General features: G+C 50.0%; 1 protein-coding gene across 1 annotated transcript in view; it reads right to left on the bottom strand.

Annotated features, from left to right (window-relative positions):
- Positions 1–24,883, bottom strand: part of LOC144130292 (MAM and LDL-receptor class A domain-containing protein 1-like) — a 171,004-nt gene that overhangs the window by 84,272 nt on the left and 61,849 nt on the right. Inside the window, exon 13 of the mRNA XM_077664244.1 lies at positions 497–702. Coding sequence (XP_077520370.1) covers positions 497–702 — 206 coding nt within the window. The remainder of the gene's footprint in view (positions 1–496; positions 703–24,883) is intronic.

The raw sequence follows: 24,883 nt of genomic DNA, 5'->3' as shown, positions 1-24,883 counted from the left end.
ATTGGGAAATTTTCGCTTACGGCAGCCGCATTGGCGGTTAAAATGAGATGGGCTGTTTAATGAAAGTTAGGCTGTGTAAAAGATAAGTAGCCAGTTTTGATCACGGAGTCTTTTTAAACTGATGGGAGTATCATGCTAAAAACATTTTCCTGCATTTTAATGACATAAATGTCTATGTCCCGCGCAACACCCGCCAAGCAACGTATGGAAACCTGAAGTGTACACTGCAGGTAATGCAACTGCTGTCCACATCTCCACTTGTTGCGTGCGCCAGCCTAGCTATTCTTTACAGTAGAGATTAATCCAAACCAACTGCACCACTTTACATAATCACGGTGGTTGAAGCATGATGCAGTAGTAATGAGTGTTGATGGCATCAAAAATGGCTTCCTCTTTGTGAACAGCATTTCTGCAACCCTTCGCGACTAGTGGCGCTGTTTTGTCTTCCTTACTGAAGATGTAGAGCTGCAAACAAAGGCACTTAATGCCTGCTTACCTCTGGGAACGGCATGTCGACCTGGTAACGCTTCCAGACGCCTCCAGTTTTGGGGACACTTTCGATATCGCCGAATACTGTCACCCCGTTGAAAACGGCAGGGAGGAAGTACCAGAAAGAGAGACATTTATAGCGAAGAGGCTCACGCAGTACCATTGAAATCGGGCGGCTTTTGATGCCACGGCTTCTGAAGAGAAGGTAGTAACCTGTAAAAGAAAATGGCTGTGGTTTAGCTCTGCTTACACCTGGAGTGAAGCGATAGCTACAGCTGTTCGAGTGGAACTCGCTCGGTCAAATTGCAAAGTCAGTCTTTCGCCGCTGCGTTTCGCTGGCTGTTCCTTCCCCCCAGCCCCCCCCCCCCCCCCCCCCCCCACTAGGTTTCGCCGGAGCGCCGCGCCGCCGGCAGCTACTCCGCACCACGTGACCCACCACGTGACCAACCACGGCGCCGCCACGGAGCTCAAGGGCGGCCACGCAGCTCAAGGGGTGCCACGTTGAAGGCTCGAAGTGTTTGCGTAATTTAGCTCTCGCTACAAAAAAAAAAAAAGCAGGAGTGCCAGTGACTTATTCAATCTTAGAAACAGATCGGTACCTTCATTTTTTAGTTCCTCTTGTTCTGCTTTAATGGATTCGTGTTGTGTTTCAGAAACCAGTGGAAAAAAAAATGGTTATATAAGTACGCGAGATTTATCGATTGTAAAACATTCATTGCGTCGAGAGCATGTTGCAGGAGACACATACTATATGGCAGCTAGCCCATGACTGACTGCGACCTCATTGGCCCGCTCGATTGCCCGTACTTGAATGTTAGGGTCCGAGCTGACCAGCACGGCCTCCCACCGCTCGAGAGAAGGGAGCTGTATCAACTCCGCCGGAGGCGGATCATTTGCACAGTTCCATTGAATGTGGTCGTATGTGGCTCTTTCACCACATTTATGGCAGTTTGGGTCGTACTGGCCAGGGTACATGAGGGCAAGCACTGCCGGATTCAGAAGGTAGCGTGTTTGCAGTCGGCGCCAGGTAACTTCCTGCGCTTTTCTTAACGATTTGTGGGGAGGGGGTTATGCGCGCCTCTCCAGCCTAAAGTGATGGATGATGTCATGAAATGAGATCAACCCGTCCCTCGTGAAATTCGGGTCGGAAGGCGCGCTCACTGTCCGGTTGACGAAACCTCGGGCTTGCGCGTGAGCCGCCTCGTTCCCAGGATTAGACGAGTGGGCCGAGACCCAGATCAATTCAACTTCTCTAATCGGAAGGGGGCGTTTCGAAGGATGCGGAGTGAGGTAGATGTGATACGGCCCCTCGCGAAATTGCGAATTGCTGTTTTGGAGTCGCTGAATATAATATTAGCACGCGTATTCACTATAGCTTAGGCTATTGCCGCTTCCTCCGCCGTCTCGGAGGAGGTGGTTTCTATCGACGCGGCCGCCAACGGGGCGCCAGGAACCGTGGAACTTTTCGTGTGACCCCACCGAAACCATCCCTGTCACCTTCCCAACAACGAGAGGAACCTGCTGGTCCTGGTCCTGAGAAGGTAGGCCCGAAACTGGTTGTTCTATGACAATTTTTCATCATTGCCACGCCGCGGAACGCTATGGCGACCACTACTCAACGCGGCTACGATCTCACTGCAATGGCGTGGGCTGAAATCGACATTCAACAACCCGAAGACAGGTCTCCACCCATTGCAGATGAAGGACTGTTTACGCTGATTTCCATGCGTAAGTGGACCCAGCGTTCCAAGACATCCAAGGATGGTACCACGATGGCGTCGCTCAAGCAAACACAGGCAGCTGGGCTCAACGGCCGCCTCTTCTCCGGCAGCGATCGCGCTGCGCTGCCGCTGGATAACAAGGCTGCTTTATGGCGCCCGAAAGAGACGCCGAAAATGAGCTCAGAAGATATAATCGTGGTTCTCAAGCCAAGGCAAACCATGAACCTCAAGGAAATTTTCCAGCACGGTGAGTTGGGAGCGGCTATTGCCCAGTTCATGGGAGGAGACGCTGGCGCCGCGCTCAGCATATGTCCAGTCTGGACCCAGAACCTCGTCGTTTGTGGGACCCAACACATCGAAGCAGCCAATAAGCTGACTAAAGACATTGACCTCAATACCGGAGCGGACTCCCATCCATTTCGGGGCCACGTGAAGCTTAATGGTGAGGTGTGCCGAGGTGTGATCAGAGTGCGGGCTGATGAGACGACGGCTTCCCTCAAGAACAAGGTGAAGTGGCGCGAAAGTGAGATAGCCTTTGTGCGCAAACTGGGAAAATCAAATATAGCGGTGCTCACCTTTGTGGGCCGCAAGGTGCCGCGCTACGTGCACTACAATTGTGAATGCACGCTTGTGCGAGAATACAAACGGACGATCCCTGCATGCTTCCGCTGCGGGACCATCGGCCATCGGATTGACAACTGCCCACACCCGGACATCGGAAGATGTGGATTTTGCGGGCAAGATGTGGGCGCCTCCGAGCAGGGTCTTAACGAGCATGACTGTACCCCATGCTGCATGATCTGCGGGCAAGCCCACCTGACTGGCTCCGCTGACTGCAAGGGCAAGTTTCGGCGTCTTCAGCGATCGAGACCGCTAGCCCAGCAGCACCAAGGGGAGCAACCAAACAAGTCAAGAAAGTCACCTGGGAACAAGACAAGCAAGTCCGGCCAAGCGGCTGGGAAACAAGGCAGCAGGAAACAACCACCTGCCGCTTCCAAAAAGGCGAAATTCGGGACCGGTGAAAAGCCGCCAGCTTTCCAAGCCGGGGATTTTCCCCCCCTTGGCAACAGCCCAACTTCAAGATCAAAGGTAAGCAGCTGGGCGGGCGTCGCCTCTATTTCCTCTCCCTCCCCTTAACCCCTCGAACTTGAGCTGAGAAAAGAGCTAGCGTTTCTCAAAACCAGAATACGCAGTTAGAATCCAAATTGAACGCACTAAAAAACGCTAGGGCAGAGCCACCTCCATCGGAAACAATGGAGGACGCTGATGAATCGGCGTCTGAGTGCTCAAGCGTCGCTCCGTTGTCAGGTGCTCCGCTCACTGCAAATCTGGAAAGCCGCATGACGGATATTGAGCAAAATGTGGCTGGTCACATGACCCAACAGCCAGCGATTATTACACAAGTCATCCAAACACAAATTCAGCAGCTGGTAACAACCATTACTCAGCAACTGACTGTGTGCGTTACACAGCAAGTCACACAAAAACATTAAAGCATGGATACAGGCTAACCCAAAATTGCTTAGGCGGGCAGGACCCGTAAGGGAAGTAGGCCGTCCATCCAAAGTTTGCCGCGAAACTATTCAGGGAGAAAATCAGGATAACCCCCTCGCTACCATGGAGGGCACCAGCGCAGTGTGAGTGGGTGGGGTGAGCCAGCCAGTCTCTAGCCTTCATCATGGCTCATCGCACTAAGAGGACACCTCGTAAAATAAAACAGGAACCTTTGGGCATAATACAATGGAATTGTAGAGGCTTTCGTGACCGCGCGAAACGAGCACACCTACGCCTTTACCTTGAAACATTGGACTTTCATGCCGCCATTGTCGCGCTTCAAGAACCTGGGGCATCGGTCAAAATTTCTGGATACAACACTTCCAGCGGGACCCATCCACCTGTATTCTTGTACATAAGTCGTACACAGCACAGAAGGTAGACCTCGACATAGAGATAACATACTCTTACACTATGGTCACGGTGTTACCTCTGCGACGCTCTGACCCCCCCCCCCCCCCTGTACACATATTGAACATATACTGTCCGCCAAAGCTCAAACATTTTACTTTCTCAGATATCTTCAGCCGGGCACGGAAGATAGCGGGTCGGGACCTATTTTTGATTGTGGGAGATTTCAATGCCCCCAGCCAATTATAGGGCTACAAAAAGGGGGAGGCGCGAGGTAGAAAGCCAGCTGAGCTTATCTCTACGCTAGGCATCACCCTCCATACCGACCCAGCGCATCCCACACGAATGGGAAACTCTGACTCGGGACACGAGTCATGATGTCACACTTTCCACACATATCCAACACGTGGAATGTAACAGCACGGAAGAGACACTAGGCAGTGACCACTGCATCATTAACCCACTTATTCACGCGCGGCCCCTCAAAAAGCCCCTCACACAAGCTCGACTCCCAGACTGGCAGGCTTTCAGAAAGTCCCTGCCCTCAGCCAACCTGACTAAAGATGGATACGATCAGTGGGCCCAAAGACTTATGACAACACTCAAGCAACACGAAACACAGATACAGACCACAGAAGACTGTCTGTCAGTGGACAACCATCTATTACATATCTGGGAAGTCCCCCGCAGCCTAAGCAAACGTTTGAAAAGACAGAGACATAACAGAATACTCAAGAAGCGCATCCTAGATCTCAATCACAAAGTAGCTCAATATGCCTCGCAGCTTGCTGACGCCAACTGGATAGATCACTGTAATACGGCTGCCAGACAGATGTCCGGCAAGAACACTTGGAGGCTTTTCCGCAGCCTTATAGACCCCGCGCAGACCCGGGGCGAAACACAGCGCCAATTACAACGAGCACTCCATAATTGAAAGGGCAGCAAAACACAACTTGCAGAGACACTCAGGGACAAGTATCTCTGCTGCAAACAGGACCCTCGCGGTCAGGAGTATCTTTACGCAGGCAAAGATAATCCTGAGTTGGACCAACCGTTCCAATTATTTGATCTCAAGGCAGCCCTGACCAAAATGAGGAGAGGCACTGCGCCTGGATGGGACAAGGTCACAGTTAAACTGCTGGCCAATCTCCCTGACCAGGCGTATGAGGCCCTTCTGAAATACATCAACACTATATGGAAGGGCGAGAACCCGCTCTCCCTTGATTGGAAAACAGCCCTAGTAACCTTCATCTCCAAGGCGGGAAAGGAAATCAACACAGACTACTTGAGGTATATCTCGCTCACTTCGTGTGTGGGCAAGCTGATGGAAACCATGGTGCGGGATAGGCTCTCCGAATACTTGGAGCAACGAAACACATTTCCAGACACTATGTTCGTCTTTCGCCCACATAAGTCGGCACAGGACTTACTCCTCCATCTCAACAGAGACATAATACAACCAGTCGAACACCCACACAATGACAAGGTCGTCCTGGCCTTGAATATGAAAGGAGCCTTCGACAACATCAAACACAGCGTCATACTGACACACCTCAATGGAATCAACTGTGGCCGCAACACTTTCAACTATATCAAAGACTTCCTGACCGATCGAGACGCACTAATCAGAATCCAAGAGGAAGAATTTGGTCCGTATCAAATGTGTACGCGGGGGACACCGCAAGGCGCGGTGCTATCCCCCCTACTCTTTAATTTGGCGATGCTCCATCTCCCAGACAAGTTGAATGGTATCGAAGGCATACGGCATGCGCTGTATGCCGATGATATCACTATCTGGGCCACAGAGGGAAACTTAGGGCGCATGGAGGAATGCCTGCAAACAGCCGCTCACGTAGTGGATCGCTACGCAGGACACTGTGGTCTCCAATGCGCACCCAACAAGTCTGAATTTGTGCACCATAGGGCATCCCCTAAAGACACTACCGAAATACATCTCTCCTTAACAAGTGGCCCCATACACGAGGCCAAAGAGATTCGAATACTCGGGCTCTTCATCCAAAACAAAAGAAGAGTAGACACAACATCGCACAAACTCCGCAAAGTTGGAGACCAAGTAGGCCGTATGGTCCGTCGCGTCTCCAACAAGAGAGGGGGCTTGCGAAGCAGGGATGCCGTGCGGCTCGCCCATGCTTTCGTAATCAGCCGAATCCTCTATTCGGTCCCTTATCTGCGCTTGCGGAAACACGACGAAGACAAAATTCAGGTAATACTCCGCAAAATGATGAAGAGGGCACTTGACCTTCCTGTGTCCACCTCCAATGCGAGACTTCATGCATTGGGAGTGGTGAACACTTTTCAGGAACTCAAGGAAGCCCATCTCACAAATCAATACACGAGGCTAGCCCAAACGAAGTCGGGTCGACACTTGCTAGCCCGCCTTTACATCCAACATGATTTTCACATTCAGGAGCGGGTCCTAGTGCCCGAACTCTGGAGACGCGCCGTCAGAGTTTGACCCCTCCCCACTAAGATGGACAAGGAGGATCATAGTGGTCGTAATCAGGCTAGGGCGGAAGCCTTAGCGCACCACTATGGCAACAAACATGGTGTCTTTTACGTAGATGTAGCCGGGCCTACCCCCACGGGGGGTGGTACACGGCCGCGGTCATACATCAAGAAATACAGGTGGATGGGCTTTCCTTTCGAGCCCCAGGCACAACACAAGCTGAAGAGGTTGCCATCGCCCTAGCTGCTTCTGATTCAAAATCCAAACACATAATAACAGACTCGCGTTCGGCATGTCGCAATTATGAGGCTGGCTGGATAACTCCACTAGCTGAACGAATACTAAGGAACTGCAGCCGGGATACCGATACTACACCCCGCAGCCTGGTTTGGACTCCGGGCCATCAGGGCCTAGCAGGAAACGATGCTGCAGACGCGGCGGCTCGAGCACTCATTCACCGGGCATTCCCATTGGCTCCTGAGCACCTGGAACCTAAAGGTAGCTACTTAGTCTCCTTCAAAGCTATCACATCCTATTATAAGGATAGGCGTCGCCTCTACCCGGCCCCTGCAAAGGGACTGGGGAAAGCAAACGAACGCGTTCTACTCCGATTATTCACGAACACAATGCTGTGCCCGGCAGTACTAAAACACTTGGATCCCGCGTTCACTGGCAGGTGCAAACACTGTGGGGAGGTGGCTGACACCTACCACATGGTTTGTGCTTGCCAGCGCAACTCAGCTCTCTCCCCAGACCCCAACCCTACCAGAGAGGAATTTGAGGCGGCCCTGATTGGCTGTTCGGACCTTCAGTCCCAAAAGGCTTTGGTCAAGAGTGCTAATTAAGCTGGCGGCTTCGACCAGTGGGGTGCCGGAATAAGGACTCCACCCATTGCGGGGCTCTTTAATGAGCCTCACCTCTTTCATTCAATAAAGGATTTTCACCATCACCACCGTTCCCGTTCACCGCAACCAGTGCAAACGCTTTTCTCTCGGTTTTCCGGTATTCCGCATGCGTCTACGTACGCCACATTGTCGTTCCGGCCGTATTTGGTGTGTAGGGCACGAGCCCTCGCTGTGCGTCAGCCTTCGTGGTGCGCGGGGTGCATGTTCTTGGGTAGGGGTTTAATCAAAAGAGCTTTCTTGACGTGCGTGGGTAATTGCGTTTTCGAGTCCCTCTCTGGGAGCTGTTCGCACATCTTTAGTCTGTATAGGATGGCCCTCCGAGCTGGGAAACGAGGTGCGCCCCGCACAGCTCCGAGAGTTTGTTTTGTACCCCAAGAGCCAGCAACCTTTCCGTGGACGTACTGTGCGGGAGCTCCAGGGCCGCCTTGTAGGCCTGCAGGATTGCAGCGCCGACCTTGTTCCTTTCCGCGAGCTGCAGTTGCAGGTAAGGGAGGATGTAGACGATCCTGCTCAGCATGAAGGCCTGCACAAGATGACTTAGATCTTTCTCTTTCATGCCTCGTCTTTTGTTGGAGATCCGTCTGATTAGCCGCGCAGTCGCATTAACCATGGCCGTAAGGATGTTTATTGTTTCGGTGTTTTTGCGATTGCTCTGTATGTACATGCCCAGTATGCCTATGGTTTGGACCTCCTTGACCGGAAGTCCTTGCACATATAAATTCAGAGGGGTCGGCGTGGTCAGGTTTGCGTTTCTACCGCGTGGCTTCGCCCTAAGAACCAGCAATTCCGATTTCGAGTGCGAGCATCAAGGCCCACTCCCGACGCGTAAGTTCCAATTATGTCAACCGCCTGCTGCAGTGTATCTTCTATTTGGTCGTCATTCCCAGTGGTCACCCACAGGGTGATGTCGTCCGCGTATAAGGTGTGCTGCAGCCACCGCAAGGCGGCGAGTTAGGGGAGTAGTGTTATGAGTGCAAGGTTAAAGAGGAAAGGCGAGAGCACCGAGCCTCGTGGCGTACCTCGGCTTCCCAGAGGAATGGGCTCCGATTTGAGGCCACCTAATGCAAGCTCTGCAGTCAGCTCGGATAGGAATGATCGGACGTGATTGAATGTCCGTTCTCACGGGTCTATTTTAGAGAGGTTCTTGAGGATGGCCTCATGCGAGACGTGGTCGAAGGCCTTGTTCAGGTCCAGCCCGAGCACCGCCTTCGTCCCGGTCCCGCGTAGAGGGTCAGCACGTCCTTCTTAAGCTGGAGGATCACGTCCTGCGTGGACAAGCTAGCCCTAAAGCCAATCATTGTGGGAGGAAGTAGGTCGCGGTCATCCGCGTAAATTTGCAGTCGGGTAAAGATGAGATGCTTCATGGGTTTTCGGATGCAAGACGTGAGGTAGATGGGCCGCAGATTCTTGATCGAGAGTTTCTTTCCCAGTTTGGGGATGAAGGTCACCCGTGCATGCATGCCTCCATTCCTGGGGTATCTCGCCTTCCCTCCAGTAGGGGTTCATTAGGTCTGTCAGAGCCGCGAAAGACTTGGGATCTAGGTTTCTGAGCGTCTTGTTCGACACTCCGTCTAGTCCCGCCGCGGAGGAGGTACGGAGCTGACGCGAGAAAAGTTATCTACTTTCAACAGAGAGGGAACCATGAATGGAAAAACACGGAGGTTAAATAGGCGACGCCCAGTATGCTACCCTACACAAGGAAAGTGTGACGAACGGAGAGACAGAAAGGAGAGAGATGAAGGTAGAACACTGACTTTTAAAGCGAAAGCTTTGCTGCTCGCTTCCGTAGCTCGTTCGGCGTTTGTTTCACATGTTTTCAACCGAGAAGAATCACGTGACGTCGCCGAGCCGCATCACGCGACCGCCATGACGTTACTTCGCCGTGCTGCCGTCGCCGCCGCCTTTGTGTTGCAGCGCTCGAGTGTTGCAGCACCATGCAATCGCTACAGACTCTTCTGTTAGTAGGAAAGGAGCGTTGCTGCCATTAAAACGGCAGGAGTCGCTATGGTAAGCCAGTAAAGACGCCCCGTGAAGTGACCGTTACGCAGTGGACCTTGAAACGTTGTCAGCAAGCGATATCTGACAACCCCGCGGACTCGCCAGCCCTCGCTTTGTACAACTAAGTTTGGAAGAATTAAACCTGTAGCAATTTTTCCGCGTGTCCGTAGTCCACGTGACTAACAGGGTACACTGAGGACGCACTGAATGTTTAAAGCCTTGAACTAAACCCTGTGTCTTTCATCAATTTTAAAAGCGCCTTCACACCTGTCATCTGCGATGATAATTTAGCACAAGGATCCAGAATCTCAGCCTCTGTAAGGGGACGAGGATCAAAGCGGCAACCAGTGGGACACGCTCACGCTCAGATCGAAGGCGATCGCCAAGTTAGTGATTAATTGTCTATTTGCACCCGCAGTTCTCACACGCATGAGAATCTGCAATAGCCACTAATTTGGAGTAGACATTTGTGAACGCCACTCCCATCCACAGGCGACACAAAAGCGTAGCTTATCAGCGGGAGAGGAAGGATGGCGGGTTGAGTTGAAGTAAAGGGTCGAGGTGGTGTAAGCGGCATACCGAGTTCCCAGGGGTAGACTATGACGCTGAAGTCTCGTTTCGTCCAAGCACTCGGAGATGAATTGCTGCAACAGCTCTTGTCAGTGCCCGGACGACGTTGAAGCTGCCGTGGGCCGATGGAGCTGAAGGATCAACTTCGACGGTTGCATAAATGCCACTGTGTCCTGGTAGCCACTGAAAGATGATCTTATGACACTCTCCAAGCGCCTGGTGCAGTAGATATCTCCGCTACGAGCTTCTCGTGGTGCCATGATGTAAAGCAGAATTCATACATTGTAAAAAAGCTTTCGAATTGAACTGCACAGCCTCGTGAAGAGCGGAAAATTCTGACCCGGTGGTGGATATCCGATGTGAATTTAGGTAGTTGATACGGGCTTGTTCGGCAGGAATGGCCACGGCGCATGTTGTCGAACTATTAGAAAAGACCAAGGCATATGTGTATACATCACTGCGGGCACTATACTCGGCTAGGAGTAGGGAGATTGTCAACTGTTAAAGGGCCGGCGTCAATAATGACGATTTCTTCAATATCCCCGTAATTGTAAAGCACATATATGGCTCCCGAAGACACCACAGTGCAGAGGAATGCCGCGCCGCCGGGATGAACTGTGATGGGATGAACGACTGGTGGATTGCTCTTATCTTTGGGAATGCAACGTGCGGGTTTCGTACGGGTACTGACACAAGGGGATGCTGGGGAGTCCTTGTTAGATGACGTAAGTGAATCCTGATGGGGTCCAGGACTGTATACGTCGAAAGTTTCCAGCCCTTGGCGTTAGCAATGGTCGCAACCGTTGATGCACTGCGAGGGAGACCAAGGCATGTGCGAAGAGCCTCACCTTGAACCACCCGGAAGGTCCGCAACTTTGTCATGCATGTGTTGGAAAGCACGGGTGCAATCTCGCATCAAAATTCAAAACGAAAAGGTAAAGTTAAATCGCATACGTACACGTACACGCATACGTACACAACGCACACGTAGCGCAAGCTTTTACGGCATGGTCATCTTGCCAGGGATTTCTGTAGCCGATTTCACGCTCATGCTTTTAGATGGCGACGTCGTTAAGACTACGCGTGTCCCTCACAGTGCCAATGCCATTAAACGGTCTACCATAGGAGACATCAATGATTTCTCTTGTAATCCTATCCCAGTAGGTGGATTTGCCACCTACTCTCGCAACTTGTCGAGTTTTTGACCGCGTGTATTGCCACAAATGTTATTTAGACTGTTTCGTACACCACTCAGTTCAACGTCGCGTCTGCATCCTCTCTGAACACGGCCAGAGTCTGGGAGTTTCTATCCCAATATAAGGCCGGCAGCGACTACACCCGCTCCGAAATCGAGGTTTTTCCCTTCAGCTTGGGCAGCGAGCCAAACTGACTGTGTATGACGACCTCGCGATCCCGGCTGAAATATATTGGCTCATATTTGTCTCCAAAAGACCTTTCGACTTCTCCCTTTTCGAAAACTTCGCTTGTCGCTGCTACTATTTGCCTTCCTTCTCCCCCGCCCTCTCTCTTCTGCTGGCTTCAGCGCAATGACCGTCACTGAACCTTCCTTCTGTTCTTTCTCTTTTCTTGGAAGTGAACGCCGGGGACTCGTCGTTTTCGCCTTTATGGTTGTGTGCAATACTTAAGAAGATGACTTCTGCCACCCGCCGGTTGCTTTCTTTATTCCTTGCCCACTTCTGCTTATGGTCCGTGGTACCGGCGCGGCTATTCCCACAGCCGTTCAGGCTCTTCTTTGTGCAGGTGCTTCTCACTTCATTTTCGTATCAATGTTTTTTCAAGAAGTTCGAAAGGTGGGTGTTTGAAAGCTGAATCATCGACCGACGAATCTTCGTTCGGCTTTCCCCCGGGAGAAGCCACCGATGAAATAAACGACAGGTGCGACAAAGAGGTCGCCGCCACTTTTCTTGGATTTTATCCGATACCAATCAATGATCCCTGAAACATCGGCCATGCCGGAACTCAACGAATGTATGACTAAATTCCAGGCGTCACTTGGTAAATTTGAGGAATTGCGCAGTCTACTGAAAGAATGCGAAGAAATTTCTGAAATTAACGACACCTAGCTGCTATCGCTTGTGCACAAGTTAGGGCAGCTTGAAAACCGAAGTAGGAGGTGCAATTTATTATTATTTTTACGTAGACGACGAAGACGAGTAAGGAACGTACGAAAAGGCTGAGGAATATACTCCAGCAGTTTGTCAATCAAAGCTACAGTGTGAATAGGTTCCTACAAAGAAAGCACATCGTCTTAGTAGGCAGAGTGCCGAAATAAACCGGCATTCCTTTCGTTCAAGGACAAGAAGGCTGTGTTATGAAGGGCAAATAAATTGAAATGTACAGATATTAGTACACCAGACGACTTTTTTGATAGCATGCGAAGGAGGGAAGCAATTGTGCGTTTACGTTCTTGCAACTTTTTACATAAACAGTGTGAAGCACGTCTTTGATGAATCTAGGTGAACTTTGGTACTTAATTCGACAGTCGACAGCCGATGAATCAGCTCCTCCTTTTCTTATTCTAAATTGCAGAAGTATTCTTATTGAAGCCTGGTTGCTCAGACCAGGCCAAATCAACTGACGTTCTTTTATCTGAATCCTGGCTCGATGCTAAATTTCAGAATGCTGAAGAGAAGAAATGCCGCTTCGCTGCTCGACGTATATGAGGATGGTGAGTTTCTCGATTCACCGGAACTTCGTGCTGTCGCTAAGTTTCCGAATCCTTCAACGATGACAGATGTTCGAAAAAAACCACATCAGTTTGAGCACTACATTTCCGACGCTTTATCTGCTTTTAGGAGCAGCGATTGCGTAGAGGTAGAGCGACCGCCTCACGTGCAAGAGGAGCAGGGTTCAAATCCTGGTGCCACGCAATTCTCCGCCAGGTTAAAAAAAAAAAAACCTCGTGTCGATGGAATTGCACAAGCAGGCCTGGGGTGCGTCCTGATCTCGGTGACTAGAACCGACAACACACTCCCTCACCAGAACAGGACTTGGCCGCCCTGGAGTAGTACTTGGCCACAACCTTCTATGAACATACCAATTAACCCTTGGCCCTCAGTCCCCAGCACCTGCTGAGCAACTGACCACGGCGGCGGCCAGACCTGTGACGCAGCGGAGGGTGCTAGGAATTTCTGGCTCCGACACGCCGCCATTGGAATCTCAACCTTGCAACGTTTAACCCTTGAACTTTATCTATTGAGGCTAGCCTAGCAGTGCTGTTGGAGGAACTAGCGGGAATTAAATGGGATGTGATAGGGCTTAGCGATGTTAGGAGGATAGGTGAGGCGTATACAGTACTAAAGGACGGACACATACTGTGCTATCGCGGATTAGCGGATAGACGAGAACTAGGTGTGGGACTCATTAATCAGTATATAGCCGGCAACATAGAGGAGTTTAGTAGTATTAACGAGAGGGTAGCAGCTATAGTAGCTAGGCTGAATAGGAGGTACAAGCTGAAAGTGGTGCAGGCCTACGCACCCACATCCAGCCATGATGACCAGACCGTTGAAAGTATCTATTAGGACGTAGAATCGGCAATGAATATAGTAAAATCACAGTACAATGTACTGATGGGCGACTTCAATGCGAAGGTGGGCAAGAAGCAGGGTGACGACCACGCGGTAGGTGACTACGGGATAGGTTCTAGAAATAGCAGGGAAGATCTAGTTATCAGTCGAATTTGCAGATATAAATAATTTACAGATCATGAATACCTTCTTCCGCAAATGAGAAAACGGGAAGTGGACCTGAAAGATTCCCAATGGTGAGACTACAAATGAAATCGACTTCATACTATGCGCTAAACCTGGCATCGCTCAGGATGTGGCCGTCCTAGGAAAGGTGCGTTGTAGCGACCACAGAATGGTAAGGTCTCGAATTAGCTTAGACTTGAAGAGGGAACGGAAGAAGCTAGTGAAGAGGAAGTCCATTAACGAGTGAGTCGTAAGGAGGAAAGTACAAGAGTTTAGGATAGTGCTGCAGAACAGATATTCGGATTTAACTGATGAAGACGATCTTGATGTTCATACAATGAACGATAATCTGACAGCCATCATTACGGAGTGCGCAGTAGAAGTTGGCGGTAGGACAGTTCGATAGGATACCGGAAAGCTATCTCAGGTGAAAAAAGATCTGATTAAGAAGCGCCAAAGCTTGAGAGCGTCTAACCATACCGACAGAATAGAACTGACAGAGTTATCGAAGTTAATAAATAAGCGCAAGTTAGTCGACATAAGGAAGTTTAATATGGAGAGAATCGAGCATGCTCTAAAGAACGGAGGTAGCCTAAAAGCGGTGAAGAGGAAACTAGGCATAGGTAAAAACCAGATGTATGCGTTAAGAGACAAGAAGGGCAATGTCATTCGCAATATGGATAAGATAGTTAACGTAGCCGAAGAGTTTATCAACAGATCTGTACAGTAGCCAATGTAATCAGAGCGTTAATTAGAAAGACAGTAGTGCACAGCAATGCGTTATCCCACCAGTAATGAAAGATGAAGTAAAGAAAGCCTTAGGAGCAATGGAAAGGGGAAAAGCAGCTGGGGAGGATCAGGTAACAGCAGATCTGTTGAAGGATGGTGGGGACATCGTGCTAGAAAACTTGCCACCCTGTATACGCAATGCATTATGACCTCGACTTTACTAGAAGCTTGGAAGAATGCAAACATTATTTTTATTCATAAGAAGGGAGACGCCAAGGACTCGAAAAATTACAGACCGATCAGCTTACTATTCGTTTCCTACAATGTATTTACTAAGGTAATCGCTAATAGAGTCAGGGCAACCTTATATTTTAATCAGCCAAATGATCAGGCAGGTTTTCGTAAAAGATATTCCACAATAGATCATATTCACACTGTCAATCAGGTGATAGAGAAATGCGCAAAATGTAACCAACCTCTATATATAGCCTTCATTGATTACGAGAAAGCGTTCGACTCAGTGGAAACCTCAGCAGTCATACAGGCATTGCGTAATCAGGGGATACAAGAGCCTTATGTTAAAATCCTGGAAGATATATATAGCAACTGCACATCTACCATAGTTCTCCATAAAGTCAGCAACAAAACTCCAATAAGGAAGGGCGTCAGGCAAGGAGACACGACCTCGCCAATGCTATTCACCGCCTGTTTACATAAGGTATTCCGAGCCATGAATTAGGAAGAGTTTGGAATAGGAGTAATTGGAGAATACCAAAATAATCTGCGATTCGCTGATGACATTGCCTTGCTCAGTCACTCATGAGGTGAACTGCAAATCATGACCAATCAGTTAAACAGGCAAAGCAGAGCGCTGGGTCTAAAAATTAATATGCGAAAACCAAGGTATTGTTCAACAATCTAGCAAGGAAACAGTACATCACAAATGGCAGTGAGGGCCTGGAAGTTGTAAAGGAATACGTCTACTTTGGCCAGGTAGTGATAGCTGATCCGGATCATGAGAGGGAGATAACCAGAAGGATAAGAATGGGGTGCAGCGCATATGGCAGTTTCTCTCAGATCATCAGTGCCAGTTTACCAATTTCCCTCAAGAGAAAAATGTACAACAGCTGTATCTTACCGGTACTCAGCTACGGGGCAGAAACGTGGAGGCTAACGAAAAGAGTTCAGCTTAAGTTAAGGGCAACGCAGCGAGCCATGGAAAGAAAAATGATAGGTGTAACGTTAAGAGACCGGAACTGGGCAGAGTGGGTTAGGGAGCAAATGCGGGTTAAGGACATCCTAGTCGAAATCAAGAGGAAGAAATGGGCTTGGGCAGGGCATGTAATGCGAAGGCAAGGTAACCGCTGGTTCTTAAGGGTAACGGAGTGGATTCCAAAGGAAAGTAAGCGTAGCAGGGGGCGGCAGAAGGTTAGGTGGGCGGATGAGATTAAGAAGTTTGCAGGCATAGGGTGGATGCAGCTGGCAAAAGAGAGGGCTAATTGGAGAGTCATGGGAGAGGCCTTTGCCCTGCAGTGGGTGCAGTAAGGCTGATAATGATGATCATCATCATTTGCTTCAAATGTCGCAACCCTGACTACCGTTCTTGGCGGCAGAAACAACCTCTCTGGATGATAGCGTGCGCGTAAAGACGTGTTCCGCTCTTTTCCGTGTGTATTACTACCTGCACGCGTGTTTTAGGCGTTCTGACCTGAGTGTCAACTGAAGACCACACAAATTCTAGCGTAATGGCGTCGGTAATGTGCTTACGCAGCCTGAAAACCAGTTGGCAAAGTGGGTTATTGCATACGCGAGCCGCGTCAGTAACAGTCAGGAGTTAAACTAGTCCTTAAGTGAAAAAAACTTTTTGGGCATCGTGTTGTTGATAGAAAATTTAGGCCGCACATCTGCGGCCTACCTTTAGATATAACTACGCACCACTAGCCACGATGCTGGCAGTCCTTCCTTGAAAAAACAAATGAATGCATCGCCCTCCAGCGTCTTCGACTTGAATAGTACCATATATTCACGTGGTGGTAACAACGCCGTGGACAATGGAGGAGCAGAGTGGCGTAGAATTCAAACTCTGCATTTGGCGGACTTGCGCTCACAATGAACTGATCAGCTTTGCGGCTGCGATATCAACAAGTGTTCTCGGCTCCTGTCGAACAAAGTGTCTCATTCTGTTGGTCGCGCTCAATTTAAAGCTGAAAAGGAGCCTGCGAGAAATGGTGCCGAAAGCGGCTATAAGGTGACTCAGTATTCTGGCGCTCAGCTGCTGACCAGAAAGACGCCGGTGCGATCGCGGCCGCGGCGGTCGCATTTCGATGGAGGCGAAATTGTAGACGCCCGTGTACTGTGCGATGTCAGGGCATTTAAAGATCCCCAGGTAGTAGAAATTTGAGGAGCCTTCCTCGGCGGCGTCTCTCATAATCTGAGTCTTTTGAAGGCTTTTGCTTGCGGCGACTAATTGCCATTTAAAAGGCACGTATGTGTTTGTCATCGTGGTCCGAAGTTCAGCGACGCGCGAAAAAACCTTCACAAATCATCGGTGATAAGCGCACACTCATAGGAACCTGCGCACAGCTTTCTTATCGGCCGGGGGCGGACACAGTGCGACAGCAGTTGCTTTCTGTGGGTCTGGGCGCACTGCCCTCTTGCTAAGGATGTGGGCTAGAAACAGCACCTCTTCATAAGCAATGTAGCACTTCTCTGCTTTCAAGGTTAGGCCGGACGACTTGATTACGTCTAGTACTATTCGAAGCCTTTTTAGGCGGTCAACAAAGTTAGATGCGGACGACGTCATCCAAATCTCCTAGACAAATTTGCCACTTCACTCCTGCCAGCACCTATCCATCAGTCGCTGGAACGTAGATGGTGCGGAGCAAATACCCAATTGTGTCACGTTGAACTCGAAAGGGCCATCTAGAGTGATGTATGCGGTCTTCTCGCGATCTGTTTCATCGACTTCAATTTCCCAGAAGCCGCTCGTGAGGTCCATGGATGCGAGTGCTTTCATCTGCTCATGTCATCTCCGGGGTGCAGTTTTCGTTTACAGTGGCTGAACTTATCGCTGCAATAGATCGGGCAAAACTGAAGACTGCCCCTGGTCATGGCGGCATGACATATGAGGTGTTTAAAAACCTAAAGGGAGCTACCCTGGAGATATACTCATTTAAATAAACACTGTCTGGCAGCCAAGAGACATACCCGAGCAATGGCTGCAAGCAGCTGTCATCCCTAACCCTCATCCCGGAAAACCGCATGACAACATATCCAATCTCCGCCCCATTGCTCTCACGTCTACCGTGTGGAAATTGTTGGAACGCATGTTGGCAAACCGTCTGCAGTTATGGCAATGTACATACACGACTGGTAGCCTCCTCACAGATTGGCTTTTGCACTCACCTTGGTGCAGAGTATGGCCTAGAACATTTATCTTCTCTGATTATGATCGGTGGCCGATCGTCCAGTATCCGGAAAGTTCGCGCCATGTATGTGCACAAGGCATATGACCATATCAGTCATGCGGACCTCATTGAGGTGCTACACTGAATCCACTTACCCGCAAACATCTGCACTTTTTTAACACCTTTCTAACATCTCGTGAATTCACCATCCGCAACAACAAAGAAAATGTGGGATCATTTCGGCCACATCGTGGTGTTCAACAAGGGTCAGTTGCTAGCTCCTCTACTGTTCAGAATTTGTCTCCGACACTTGGTATGGCGCTTCGGCGACATTTCTGACCTGCACGAATTCATTTGTGCAGATGATTACAGACTGGTTTGTTCATCCATCTCTCTAAATTGAGGCCACAAGTTTACAACACGCACCGAAAATTACAGATCAATAGTATTCTTATGTAGGATTCACGTTGTCCCTCTAAAAGACGGATCTGCTTCCCATCGCGAACACGCATTGCCGCAGTGTGTTTAGCAGCACCCCATCAGCCTTTATCTGAACGGAAATAGAATTACAATCGTTACCTCACTCCGAGTCACCGGCCTTTACCTGCTTGATTCTGGCTCTGCAAGCCCTGGCTTCGCACAACACACCAGAAGGTGTTTTAAATGCTGCATCTTATCCGCTGCATTTCTCATAAATCAGGTGGTGCCACATCCACCATCGCCCACCTCGTCATGCGTTCTGTTCTACAGCTAAGATTGATTTACCAAGTCCAATTCTGGCACATGACACGCGCCGAGTGGGATAGCTTGAAATCGACCAATTGAGCAGCAATGCGTGTTATTAGGAGCCTCCCACAAAATACCCCAATTCACGCCCTCCAGGCAGAGGCGCAAGCAAACACGCTTGACGAAGTGATTTGCCAGCGTCGACAAGGACGGCGCACAAAATTCCGCAATATCCCTGAAGCAGCAGCTCTCTCAAAATATATTGAAGAGGCCTCTGTGTCCCCTATCATTTCCGGCCCGTCTCGACACACTATCTTTATCACAAGTTATGGACAATCGGCATATGACTCGCGAACACTCACGATCTTTTAGCCACCTGAGTGAGCCCAGTGTAGGGACGCATGGCGCCTCGTCTACGATTGAAACCTAGTGTGACTGAAGACGACGTGACCACGGCTATCGTTTCCCCTGAATTATAATCACAAATTGCAACATGCTCACATGCTTGCTCCCCTGCCTGGCCGGTCGACACAGGCAGAGCTGTTGGCCATTTGGGGCGCATTAATAATCCTCTGTCCACTGTTTCCATCTGAAGCGACCTTTGACATCCTCACGGACTCCTCAGACGCCATCAGTGCTCTGCGGTGTGTTCTGTACACTAACGTATTGGCTCAGATAATTCAGGACATAATTGGAAAATTCTCCCTCACGGTATGTGTAAGATGCGTTATTCGAGTTGCCCACCTCACACAACTTTTGGTTGATAAAGCAAGTCACGAATCAGCTCCTCCGCGTCGCTTCAAGAGGTCCCAGCCTCTCCAGAGACATTAATCTTTCAAGAAAAACAAAACTTCCTGTGTGCCACGCGGGCACTTCTGCCACCGTGTGGCACCAACCTCCCTGGCGGCCTTGCGCGCTGGAAAGAGGTGTTGCTTTGAAGGTTACGCCTCCGTGTCGCCCTCACCCCAGCGGTGATCTGGTCGTGGCCGGCTCAGTATCATGCCCCTTCCGGTGCCTCCTGCCCCTTTTGTCCCGCTGCTGTCTGCGACGCGCACACTAAACACTTGCTTTGGACCTGCCCCTCTCTTAGTGCTATCCAGCAGAAACACCTGCTCCGGTGAGGGCCGCCCCAAGCTATCCACAAGATGTGGAAGATTGGATTTTTGGGCCGGACCACTGGGTGTTACTCGACTTTCTTGGAGAGATCAGTGTGCACCTATATTTGTAATACCTTATGCAAGAAGGCATACTGCCGCAATAAAAACAAAGAAAGGCTGAGGAAGTTTATCTGGCGGGGGTGCTGACCAAATAGCGCATGTAATCCACGCCCAGCGTACTCCAAGCAGCTCATTGGTGATCCAAATGAAACCAACAGTGTCGATACAGCAAAAGCTGTAGGTCGGGACACCGTACAGCTCGTTAACATGCAAGCAAGAACTTGAGCGCTTCCAGCCACCGCGGCGCAATATAGTTATAGGGTTTTAACATAGTTAGACCGAGTAGACATATAACAGCGTGCTTTTTTTGTGGTTGGCTAATGGATTTTTTGTGCTTCGGACGGATGAACGTTTTGTACGGTGGCAAGCTGTAAAAAAACTTGTGGTAAAGAGAAAGGCGAGCTAGTTTACGGCAAGATGCAAGAGTATGAAGTTAAAGTTGGGATTTCATTTGTGCTACACTGTAAGAGTATTTGGAAAGAATGAATCGTGAAGCACGATTATTAATAGATTCCAGTAAATATGAAAGTGTGTGCTCCGGTTTTGATCTGATGAGCGATACATAAGCGATTAACTTGACTGAAAGGGGTGCTATGGCAATGCTGCGTCGCAAGTAACCTAAGACGCGATTGGCAGAGTTTGCTATATGAGTAATATGGCTGGTCCAGGATAGATCACTGGAGATATGAATACCTAAGGACTTGATTGTGTCGGTTTAGGTTTATGGGGGTTTAACGTCCCAAAGCGACTCAGGCTATGAGAGACGCTGTAGTGAAGGGCTCCGGAAATTTCGACCACCTGGGGTTCTTTAACGTGCACTGACATCGCACAGTACAAAGGCCCCTAGAATTTCGCCTCCATCGAAATTCGACCGCAGCGGCCGGGATCGAACCGGCGTCTTACAGGCCAGCAGCCGAGCGCCATATCCACTCAGCCACCGCGGCGGCTTTTGATTGTGTCGGTTTGAGTTATAGGACAACCGTAAATGAGGTAGTTAGGAGATGAGTAGTTACTTCGGGGGTGGAAAGTGATTAAAAAGGCTGTGTTAACATTGAGTTTCATGACCCTGGTGTCGCAGGAAAAAAGCAAGCTGGGATTCATAAGAATGTCCTTGACGGATATCATGCTGCTCGGGGCTAAAAAAAAATGTCAGATGATAAGAACGTTGCAACCTGAGAATAGAAAATATGCTGCATAATTTTCTAACAAACGCCTGTGATAGATATCGTCGGTAGTTACTGGGCCATGAGCGGTTACCCTTTTTTAAGACAAGAACGACCTTCTCGATCTTGCAGCCAGCGCAAATGGTACAAGATGTAAGCTACTGCTGATATACGAGCAATAATGCCATATGTTCCAGCCTTGGATGCGAATTCTTTGCTCTCTCAATGAGGTTAAAGATTCCTTTCGGGTTGAAGTTTATAGGGTACAATTGAGGATGAGCATATTCCGGTGGGAGTGGAAGGTTTACAAAGGACACACTAGTGAAGACAGCAAAAAATGCTACATTGACACAACAGCAACATCGTGATCATGTACATTGCAGCCATCGGTACGAGACAAAGAAATATTCGTTGGAACTGAAGGATTGATGGTTTTCCAAAATTTTTTTGGGTTGTGGAGCCACTGAGCTCGAGAGCGCCACGCAGCAGCCGAAATGTGTGTGTTCCCGTCGGCCTACCAGCCATTTGTCGACACGGCCGCGCCGACACGTGCCCGCGACAAGGAGCTAGCCGGGCACACGTTACGTGAGTTATAGTGAGCCGGCAGTCTGGTCTCGGTGCCGTTGGAGGATCCCTGTAACAGGAAACCCTAAACGGCCCTTTCACCCGCACCGCATTTCGGAGAAACGCTCCCTTTTATATGTGCGTGTGTGTGCTGACTCCGCGTGTTCGCCGTGTGGAAAACGGCGCCGCTTCTGGGCGACATGCGGGAAGCCGGGAGCATGGATTGTGCCTGGTCAGTGTCAGTGGCGCGCTTTCCGAACGCTGGCCTTTAGGTTTCTTTTTCATTAAGTCGACGGGCGGCTGCGGCGGTGGCATGCCATGGTGCCAGAGCGGCGCGGAAAGATATACACCTCAGCTACGCTCACTGCCCGAACTTGCAGTCAACGCGGCGCAGAGACGATTCTTCTTTTGGCCAAGCGCTTTTGTTTCTGCTGGCTGTCGCCGGTTCAAGGAAAAGAGGGCAAATGACGGTTCTGTTCGTGTGTGTGTGTGTGTGTGTGTGTGTGTGTGTGTGTGTGTGTGTGTGTGTGTGTGTGTGTGTGTGTGTGTGTGTGTGTGTGTGTGTGTGTGTGTGTGTGTGTGTGTGTGTGTGTGTGTGTGTGTGTGTGTGTGTGCGCGCGTCCGCGAGTGCGTGTGTGCGTGTGCGTGCGTGTGTGTGTGCGTGTGCGTGCGTGCGTGCGTGCGCGTGCGTGTGTGCGTGTGTGTGTGTGTGCGTGCGAGCGTGCGTGCGTGCGTGTGTGTGTGTGTGTGTGTGTGTGTGTGTGTGTGTGTGTGTGTGTGTGTGTGTGTGTGTGTGTGTGTGTGTGTGTGTGTGTGTGTGTGTGTGTGTGTGTGTGTGTGTGTGTGTGTGCGTGCGTGCGTGCGTGCGTGCGTGTGTGTGTGTGTGTGTGTGTGCGTGCGTGTGCGTGTGCGTGTGCGTGTGTGTGTGGGGGGAGGGTTCCTGCCTCGATTCGTCAGCGCAGTCCGACTTCCTGAGGGGAAGATGGTGTGTTACGATTTCGCTGCGCTTTTATTGGTTTGTGCCTTATCGCGGTCTTGTGGGTCTCGCTGGAAGCACTGTGGTCCTACCTAAATGCACGGCCACAGGCGTCTGTACGTCACGAAGGGGCCGGCCTCCGATGAGGTGAGGTGAGGTGAGGGGTTAAGAAGAGAGGTTGGCGGGAATCTGGGGGTTCTCGCCAGGAGGGTTTGACCGGGAGTGCTCTGGCGGCTCCACTCTGTTGTTGCTCTCCCTTTGTTCTATTCTGTATTGACTGTACTATTCATGCTACTCTAATATATATAAACGTTTTCGTTTCACAACGAAAGTCGTCGGGATCATCCTTCACGCAAACGCCAATCACAAGAACGGGCCGTAACGGTAACGAGAAGGCCGGACCTCGCTACGCAACAGCAGAGAGGAAGAAAAGAACCTTCTACTGGGGTCGTTACGCAGCATAGAGGGAAGAGTGTTATTGCAAAGGTTGTGTTTGGTGGTATGTAAGGATTCTTGGTACTCGCTAGCGGCACAAAAATACTTAGTCCATGCACTGTCATCGTCTGAATGCTTAGCAGCACAAAAAAGCTTCTTTTTTTTTGTGTTGTTCAAACGTTTTAATACTCAGTTGGACTGTGCACGCTCAGTTATTGTGATTGTAGGGATGTACACAATTGTGATTAGACGTCGCATTTCTGTTTTAAAAACTTGCCAGACAGTTTCGACAGAATGCTATTGACGACTGGCTGCGAAAGTGCCACAAAACGATGCTAGCTCAGCATTCATACCTACATATTCACCTTTAGCATAGAGTGCTAATGTTTTAGTTTTTTTTATTCTCAGTACACTACAGTGTATAGAGCCGCAGATAACAGTGTGATCGCTAGTGGAGGGAAGAAAGGTAAGCGAAGAAAAGATATCGGCATTGATTGTTAAAATGCGGTCCAGAATATTAGATGAGTGGTCAGTGAAGCGAATGGGTTCTGTGACCAGCTGTGATAGGCCGAAAATCAGGCGCGTGTTCAAGAATTCACTTACGGCTTTGCATTTAGACCAGGTGGAAGCCGGATTAGTCCAGTTTTTCGAGAGACAATTGAAATCACTAAACAGGGCTATGGAGGTATTGTCGCGTAGCGAGATTCGCAGGTTTCGTGCGCCAGTTTTTCCAACAAGCTGAATGTGTTCTTCTCCCCGCGGTGCGACTGTTGCTGTCTTTGTGCTCGCTGCTGTGCGGGGAGCCATTAGAGGGGCGCACACCCCGACTTTTGCCAGAGCCGTTTTCTCTCTGGCTCTTTGTGAGCAGGCGTTGTGCGGCCCCCTCCCCGGCTTTGTTCGAATGCTTAGTTAGAGTAAAACGCACTGAGACGCACGGTTAGCTGCCTGCAGGGGGACAATGTCTCCCAAGGCCGTGTCCGAGACACCAGAGCGGGCGCGCGGACCCCCTCCCCCGTGGTTTCCAGGAGAGTCGCGCGAAGTGATTGCTTCGGGCAGCAGACTGCCCGGCGGACCAGATGCGTCGGAGACGAGCCGCGAGGGCTGAGAGCGCGGACGGCGGGTCGCGTGGTGCACCGACTGGGAGGTTTGCATTCCCTGTGTTTCGGATGTTATTTGTGTGTTTGTATCTGTGTGCCAAGCGGAGATGCGCGCGTCTTCGTGGAATTTGCGCGGTGCTCTCGAGTAAACAACCTCGTGGGCACCGGCGTGCTATTGGCTGCTTTCGTTTTAAAGAAATCGTTCTCATTGGCTTCGACAACCGCATTTCCGATTGGTTACTGAAAGTGTCCCCAGGATCCTGGGCAAACGTATTTAAGAGGGGGTTTTGGCGCGAGGAACGGTGGAGAGGAACGGCTGCGGTCCTGCTGCTCGGGACCTCTGCTCGGAAGATGTTGCGCGCCCTTTGGTATGACTGACGGCGTTATTATTTACTCTTAGAGCTTTGTATTAGTTTGTTGAGTTTAAATGATGTTTTGCACCCGTTTTAAATAAACCAAGTTAATTCATGCTACCCATCGGCACCTGCTGGTCAACTTCTTCGAGGCGGCGGAGCGACCGTTCCGTCCCGACGTTACGCTTTGTTACAGTATTATGATACATGGTTGTCAGAGGTTGCAATGAGTCGTGAAATAGAGATAAGAAAGAGGCGTCATTAGTTGGGGGTCGATGACAAATACCAATTAGAAAGCGCGTGAAGGTAGCATTGTAACACATCCAAATCATTTCTAGTGGGGTTGGAATATCGTTCACTGTGCAGTGCAGTGATCGGTTGCCGCGATAAGAACACTGTCACCAAGTGCATTACCAGGTCTATCTTTGCGAAAGATATCGAAGTG

The sequence above is a fragment of the Amblyomma americanum genome, chromosome 4, assembly GCF_052857255.1.
Source record: "Amblyomma americanum isolate KBUSLIRL-KWMA chromosome 4, ASM5285725v1, whole genome shotgun sequence".
Classification (NCBI taxonomy): domain Eukaryota; kingdom Metazoa; phylum Arthropoda; class Arachnida; order Ixodida; family Ixodidae; genus Amblyomma; species Amblyomma americanum.
This window is presented reverse-complemented; position numbering and strand designations above follow the sequence as displayed.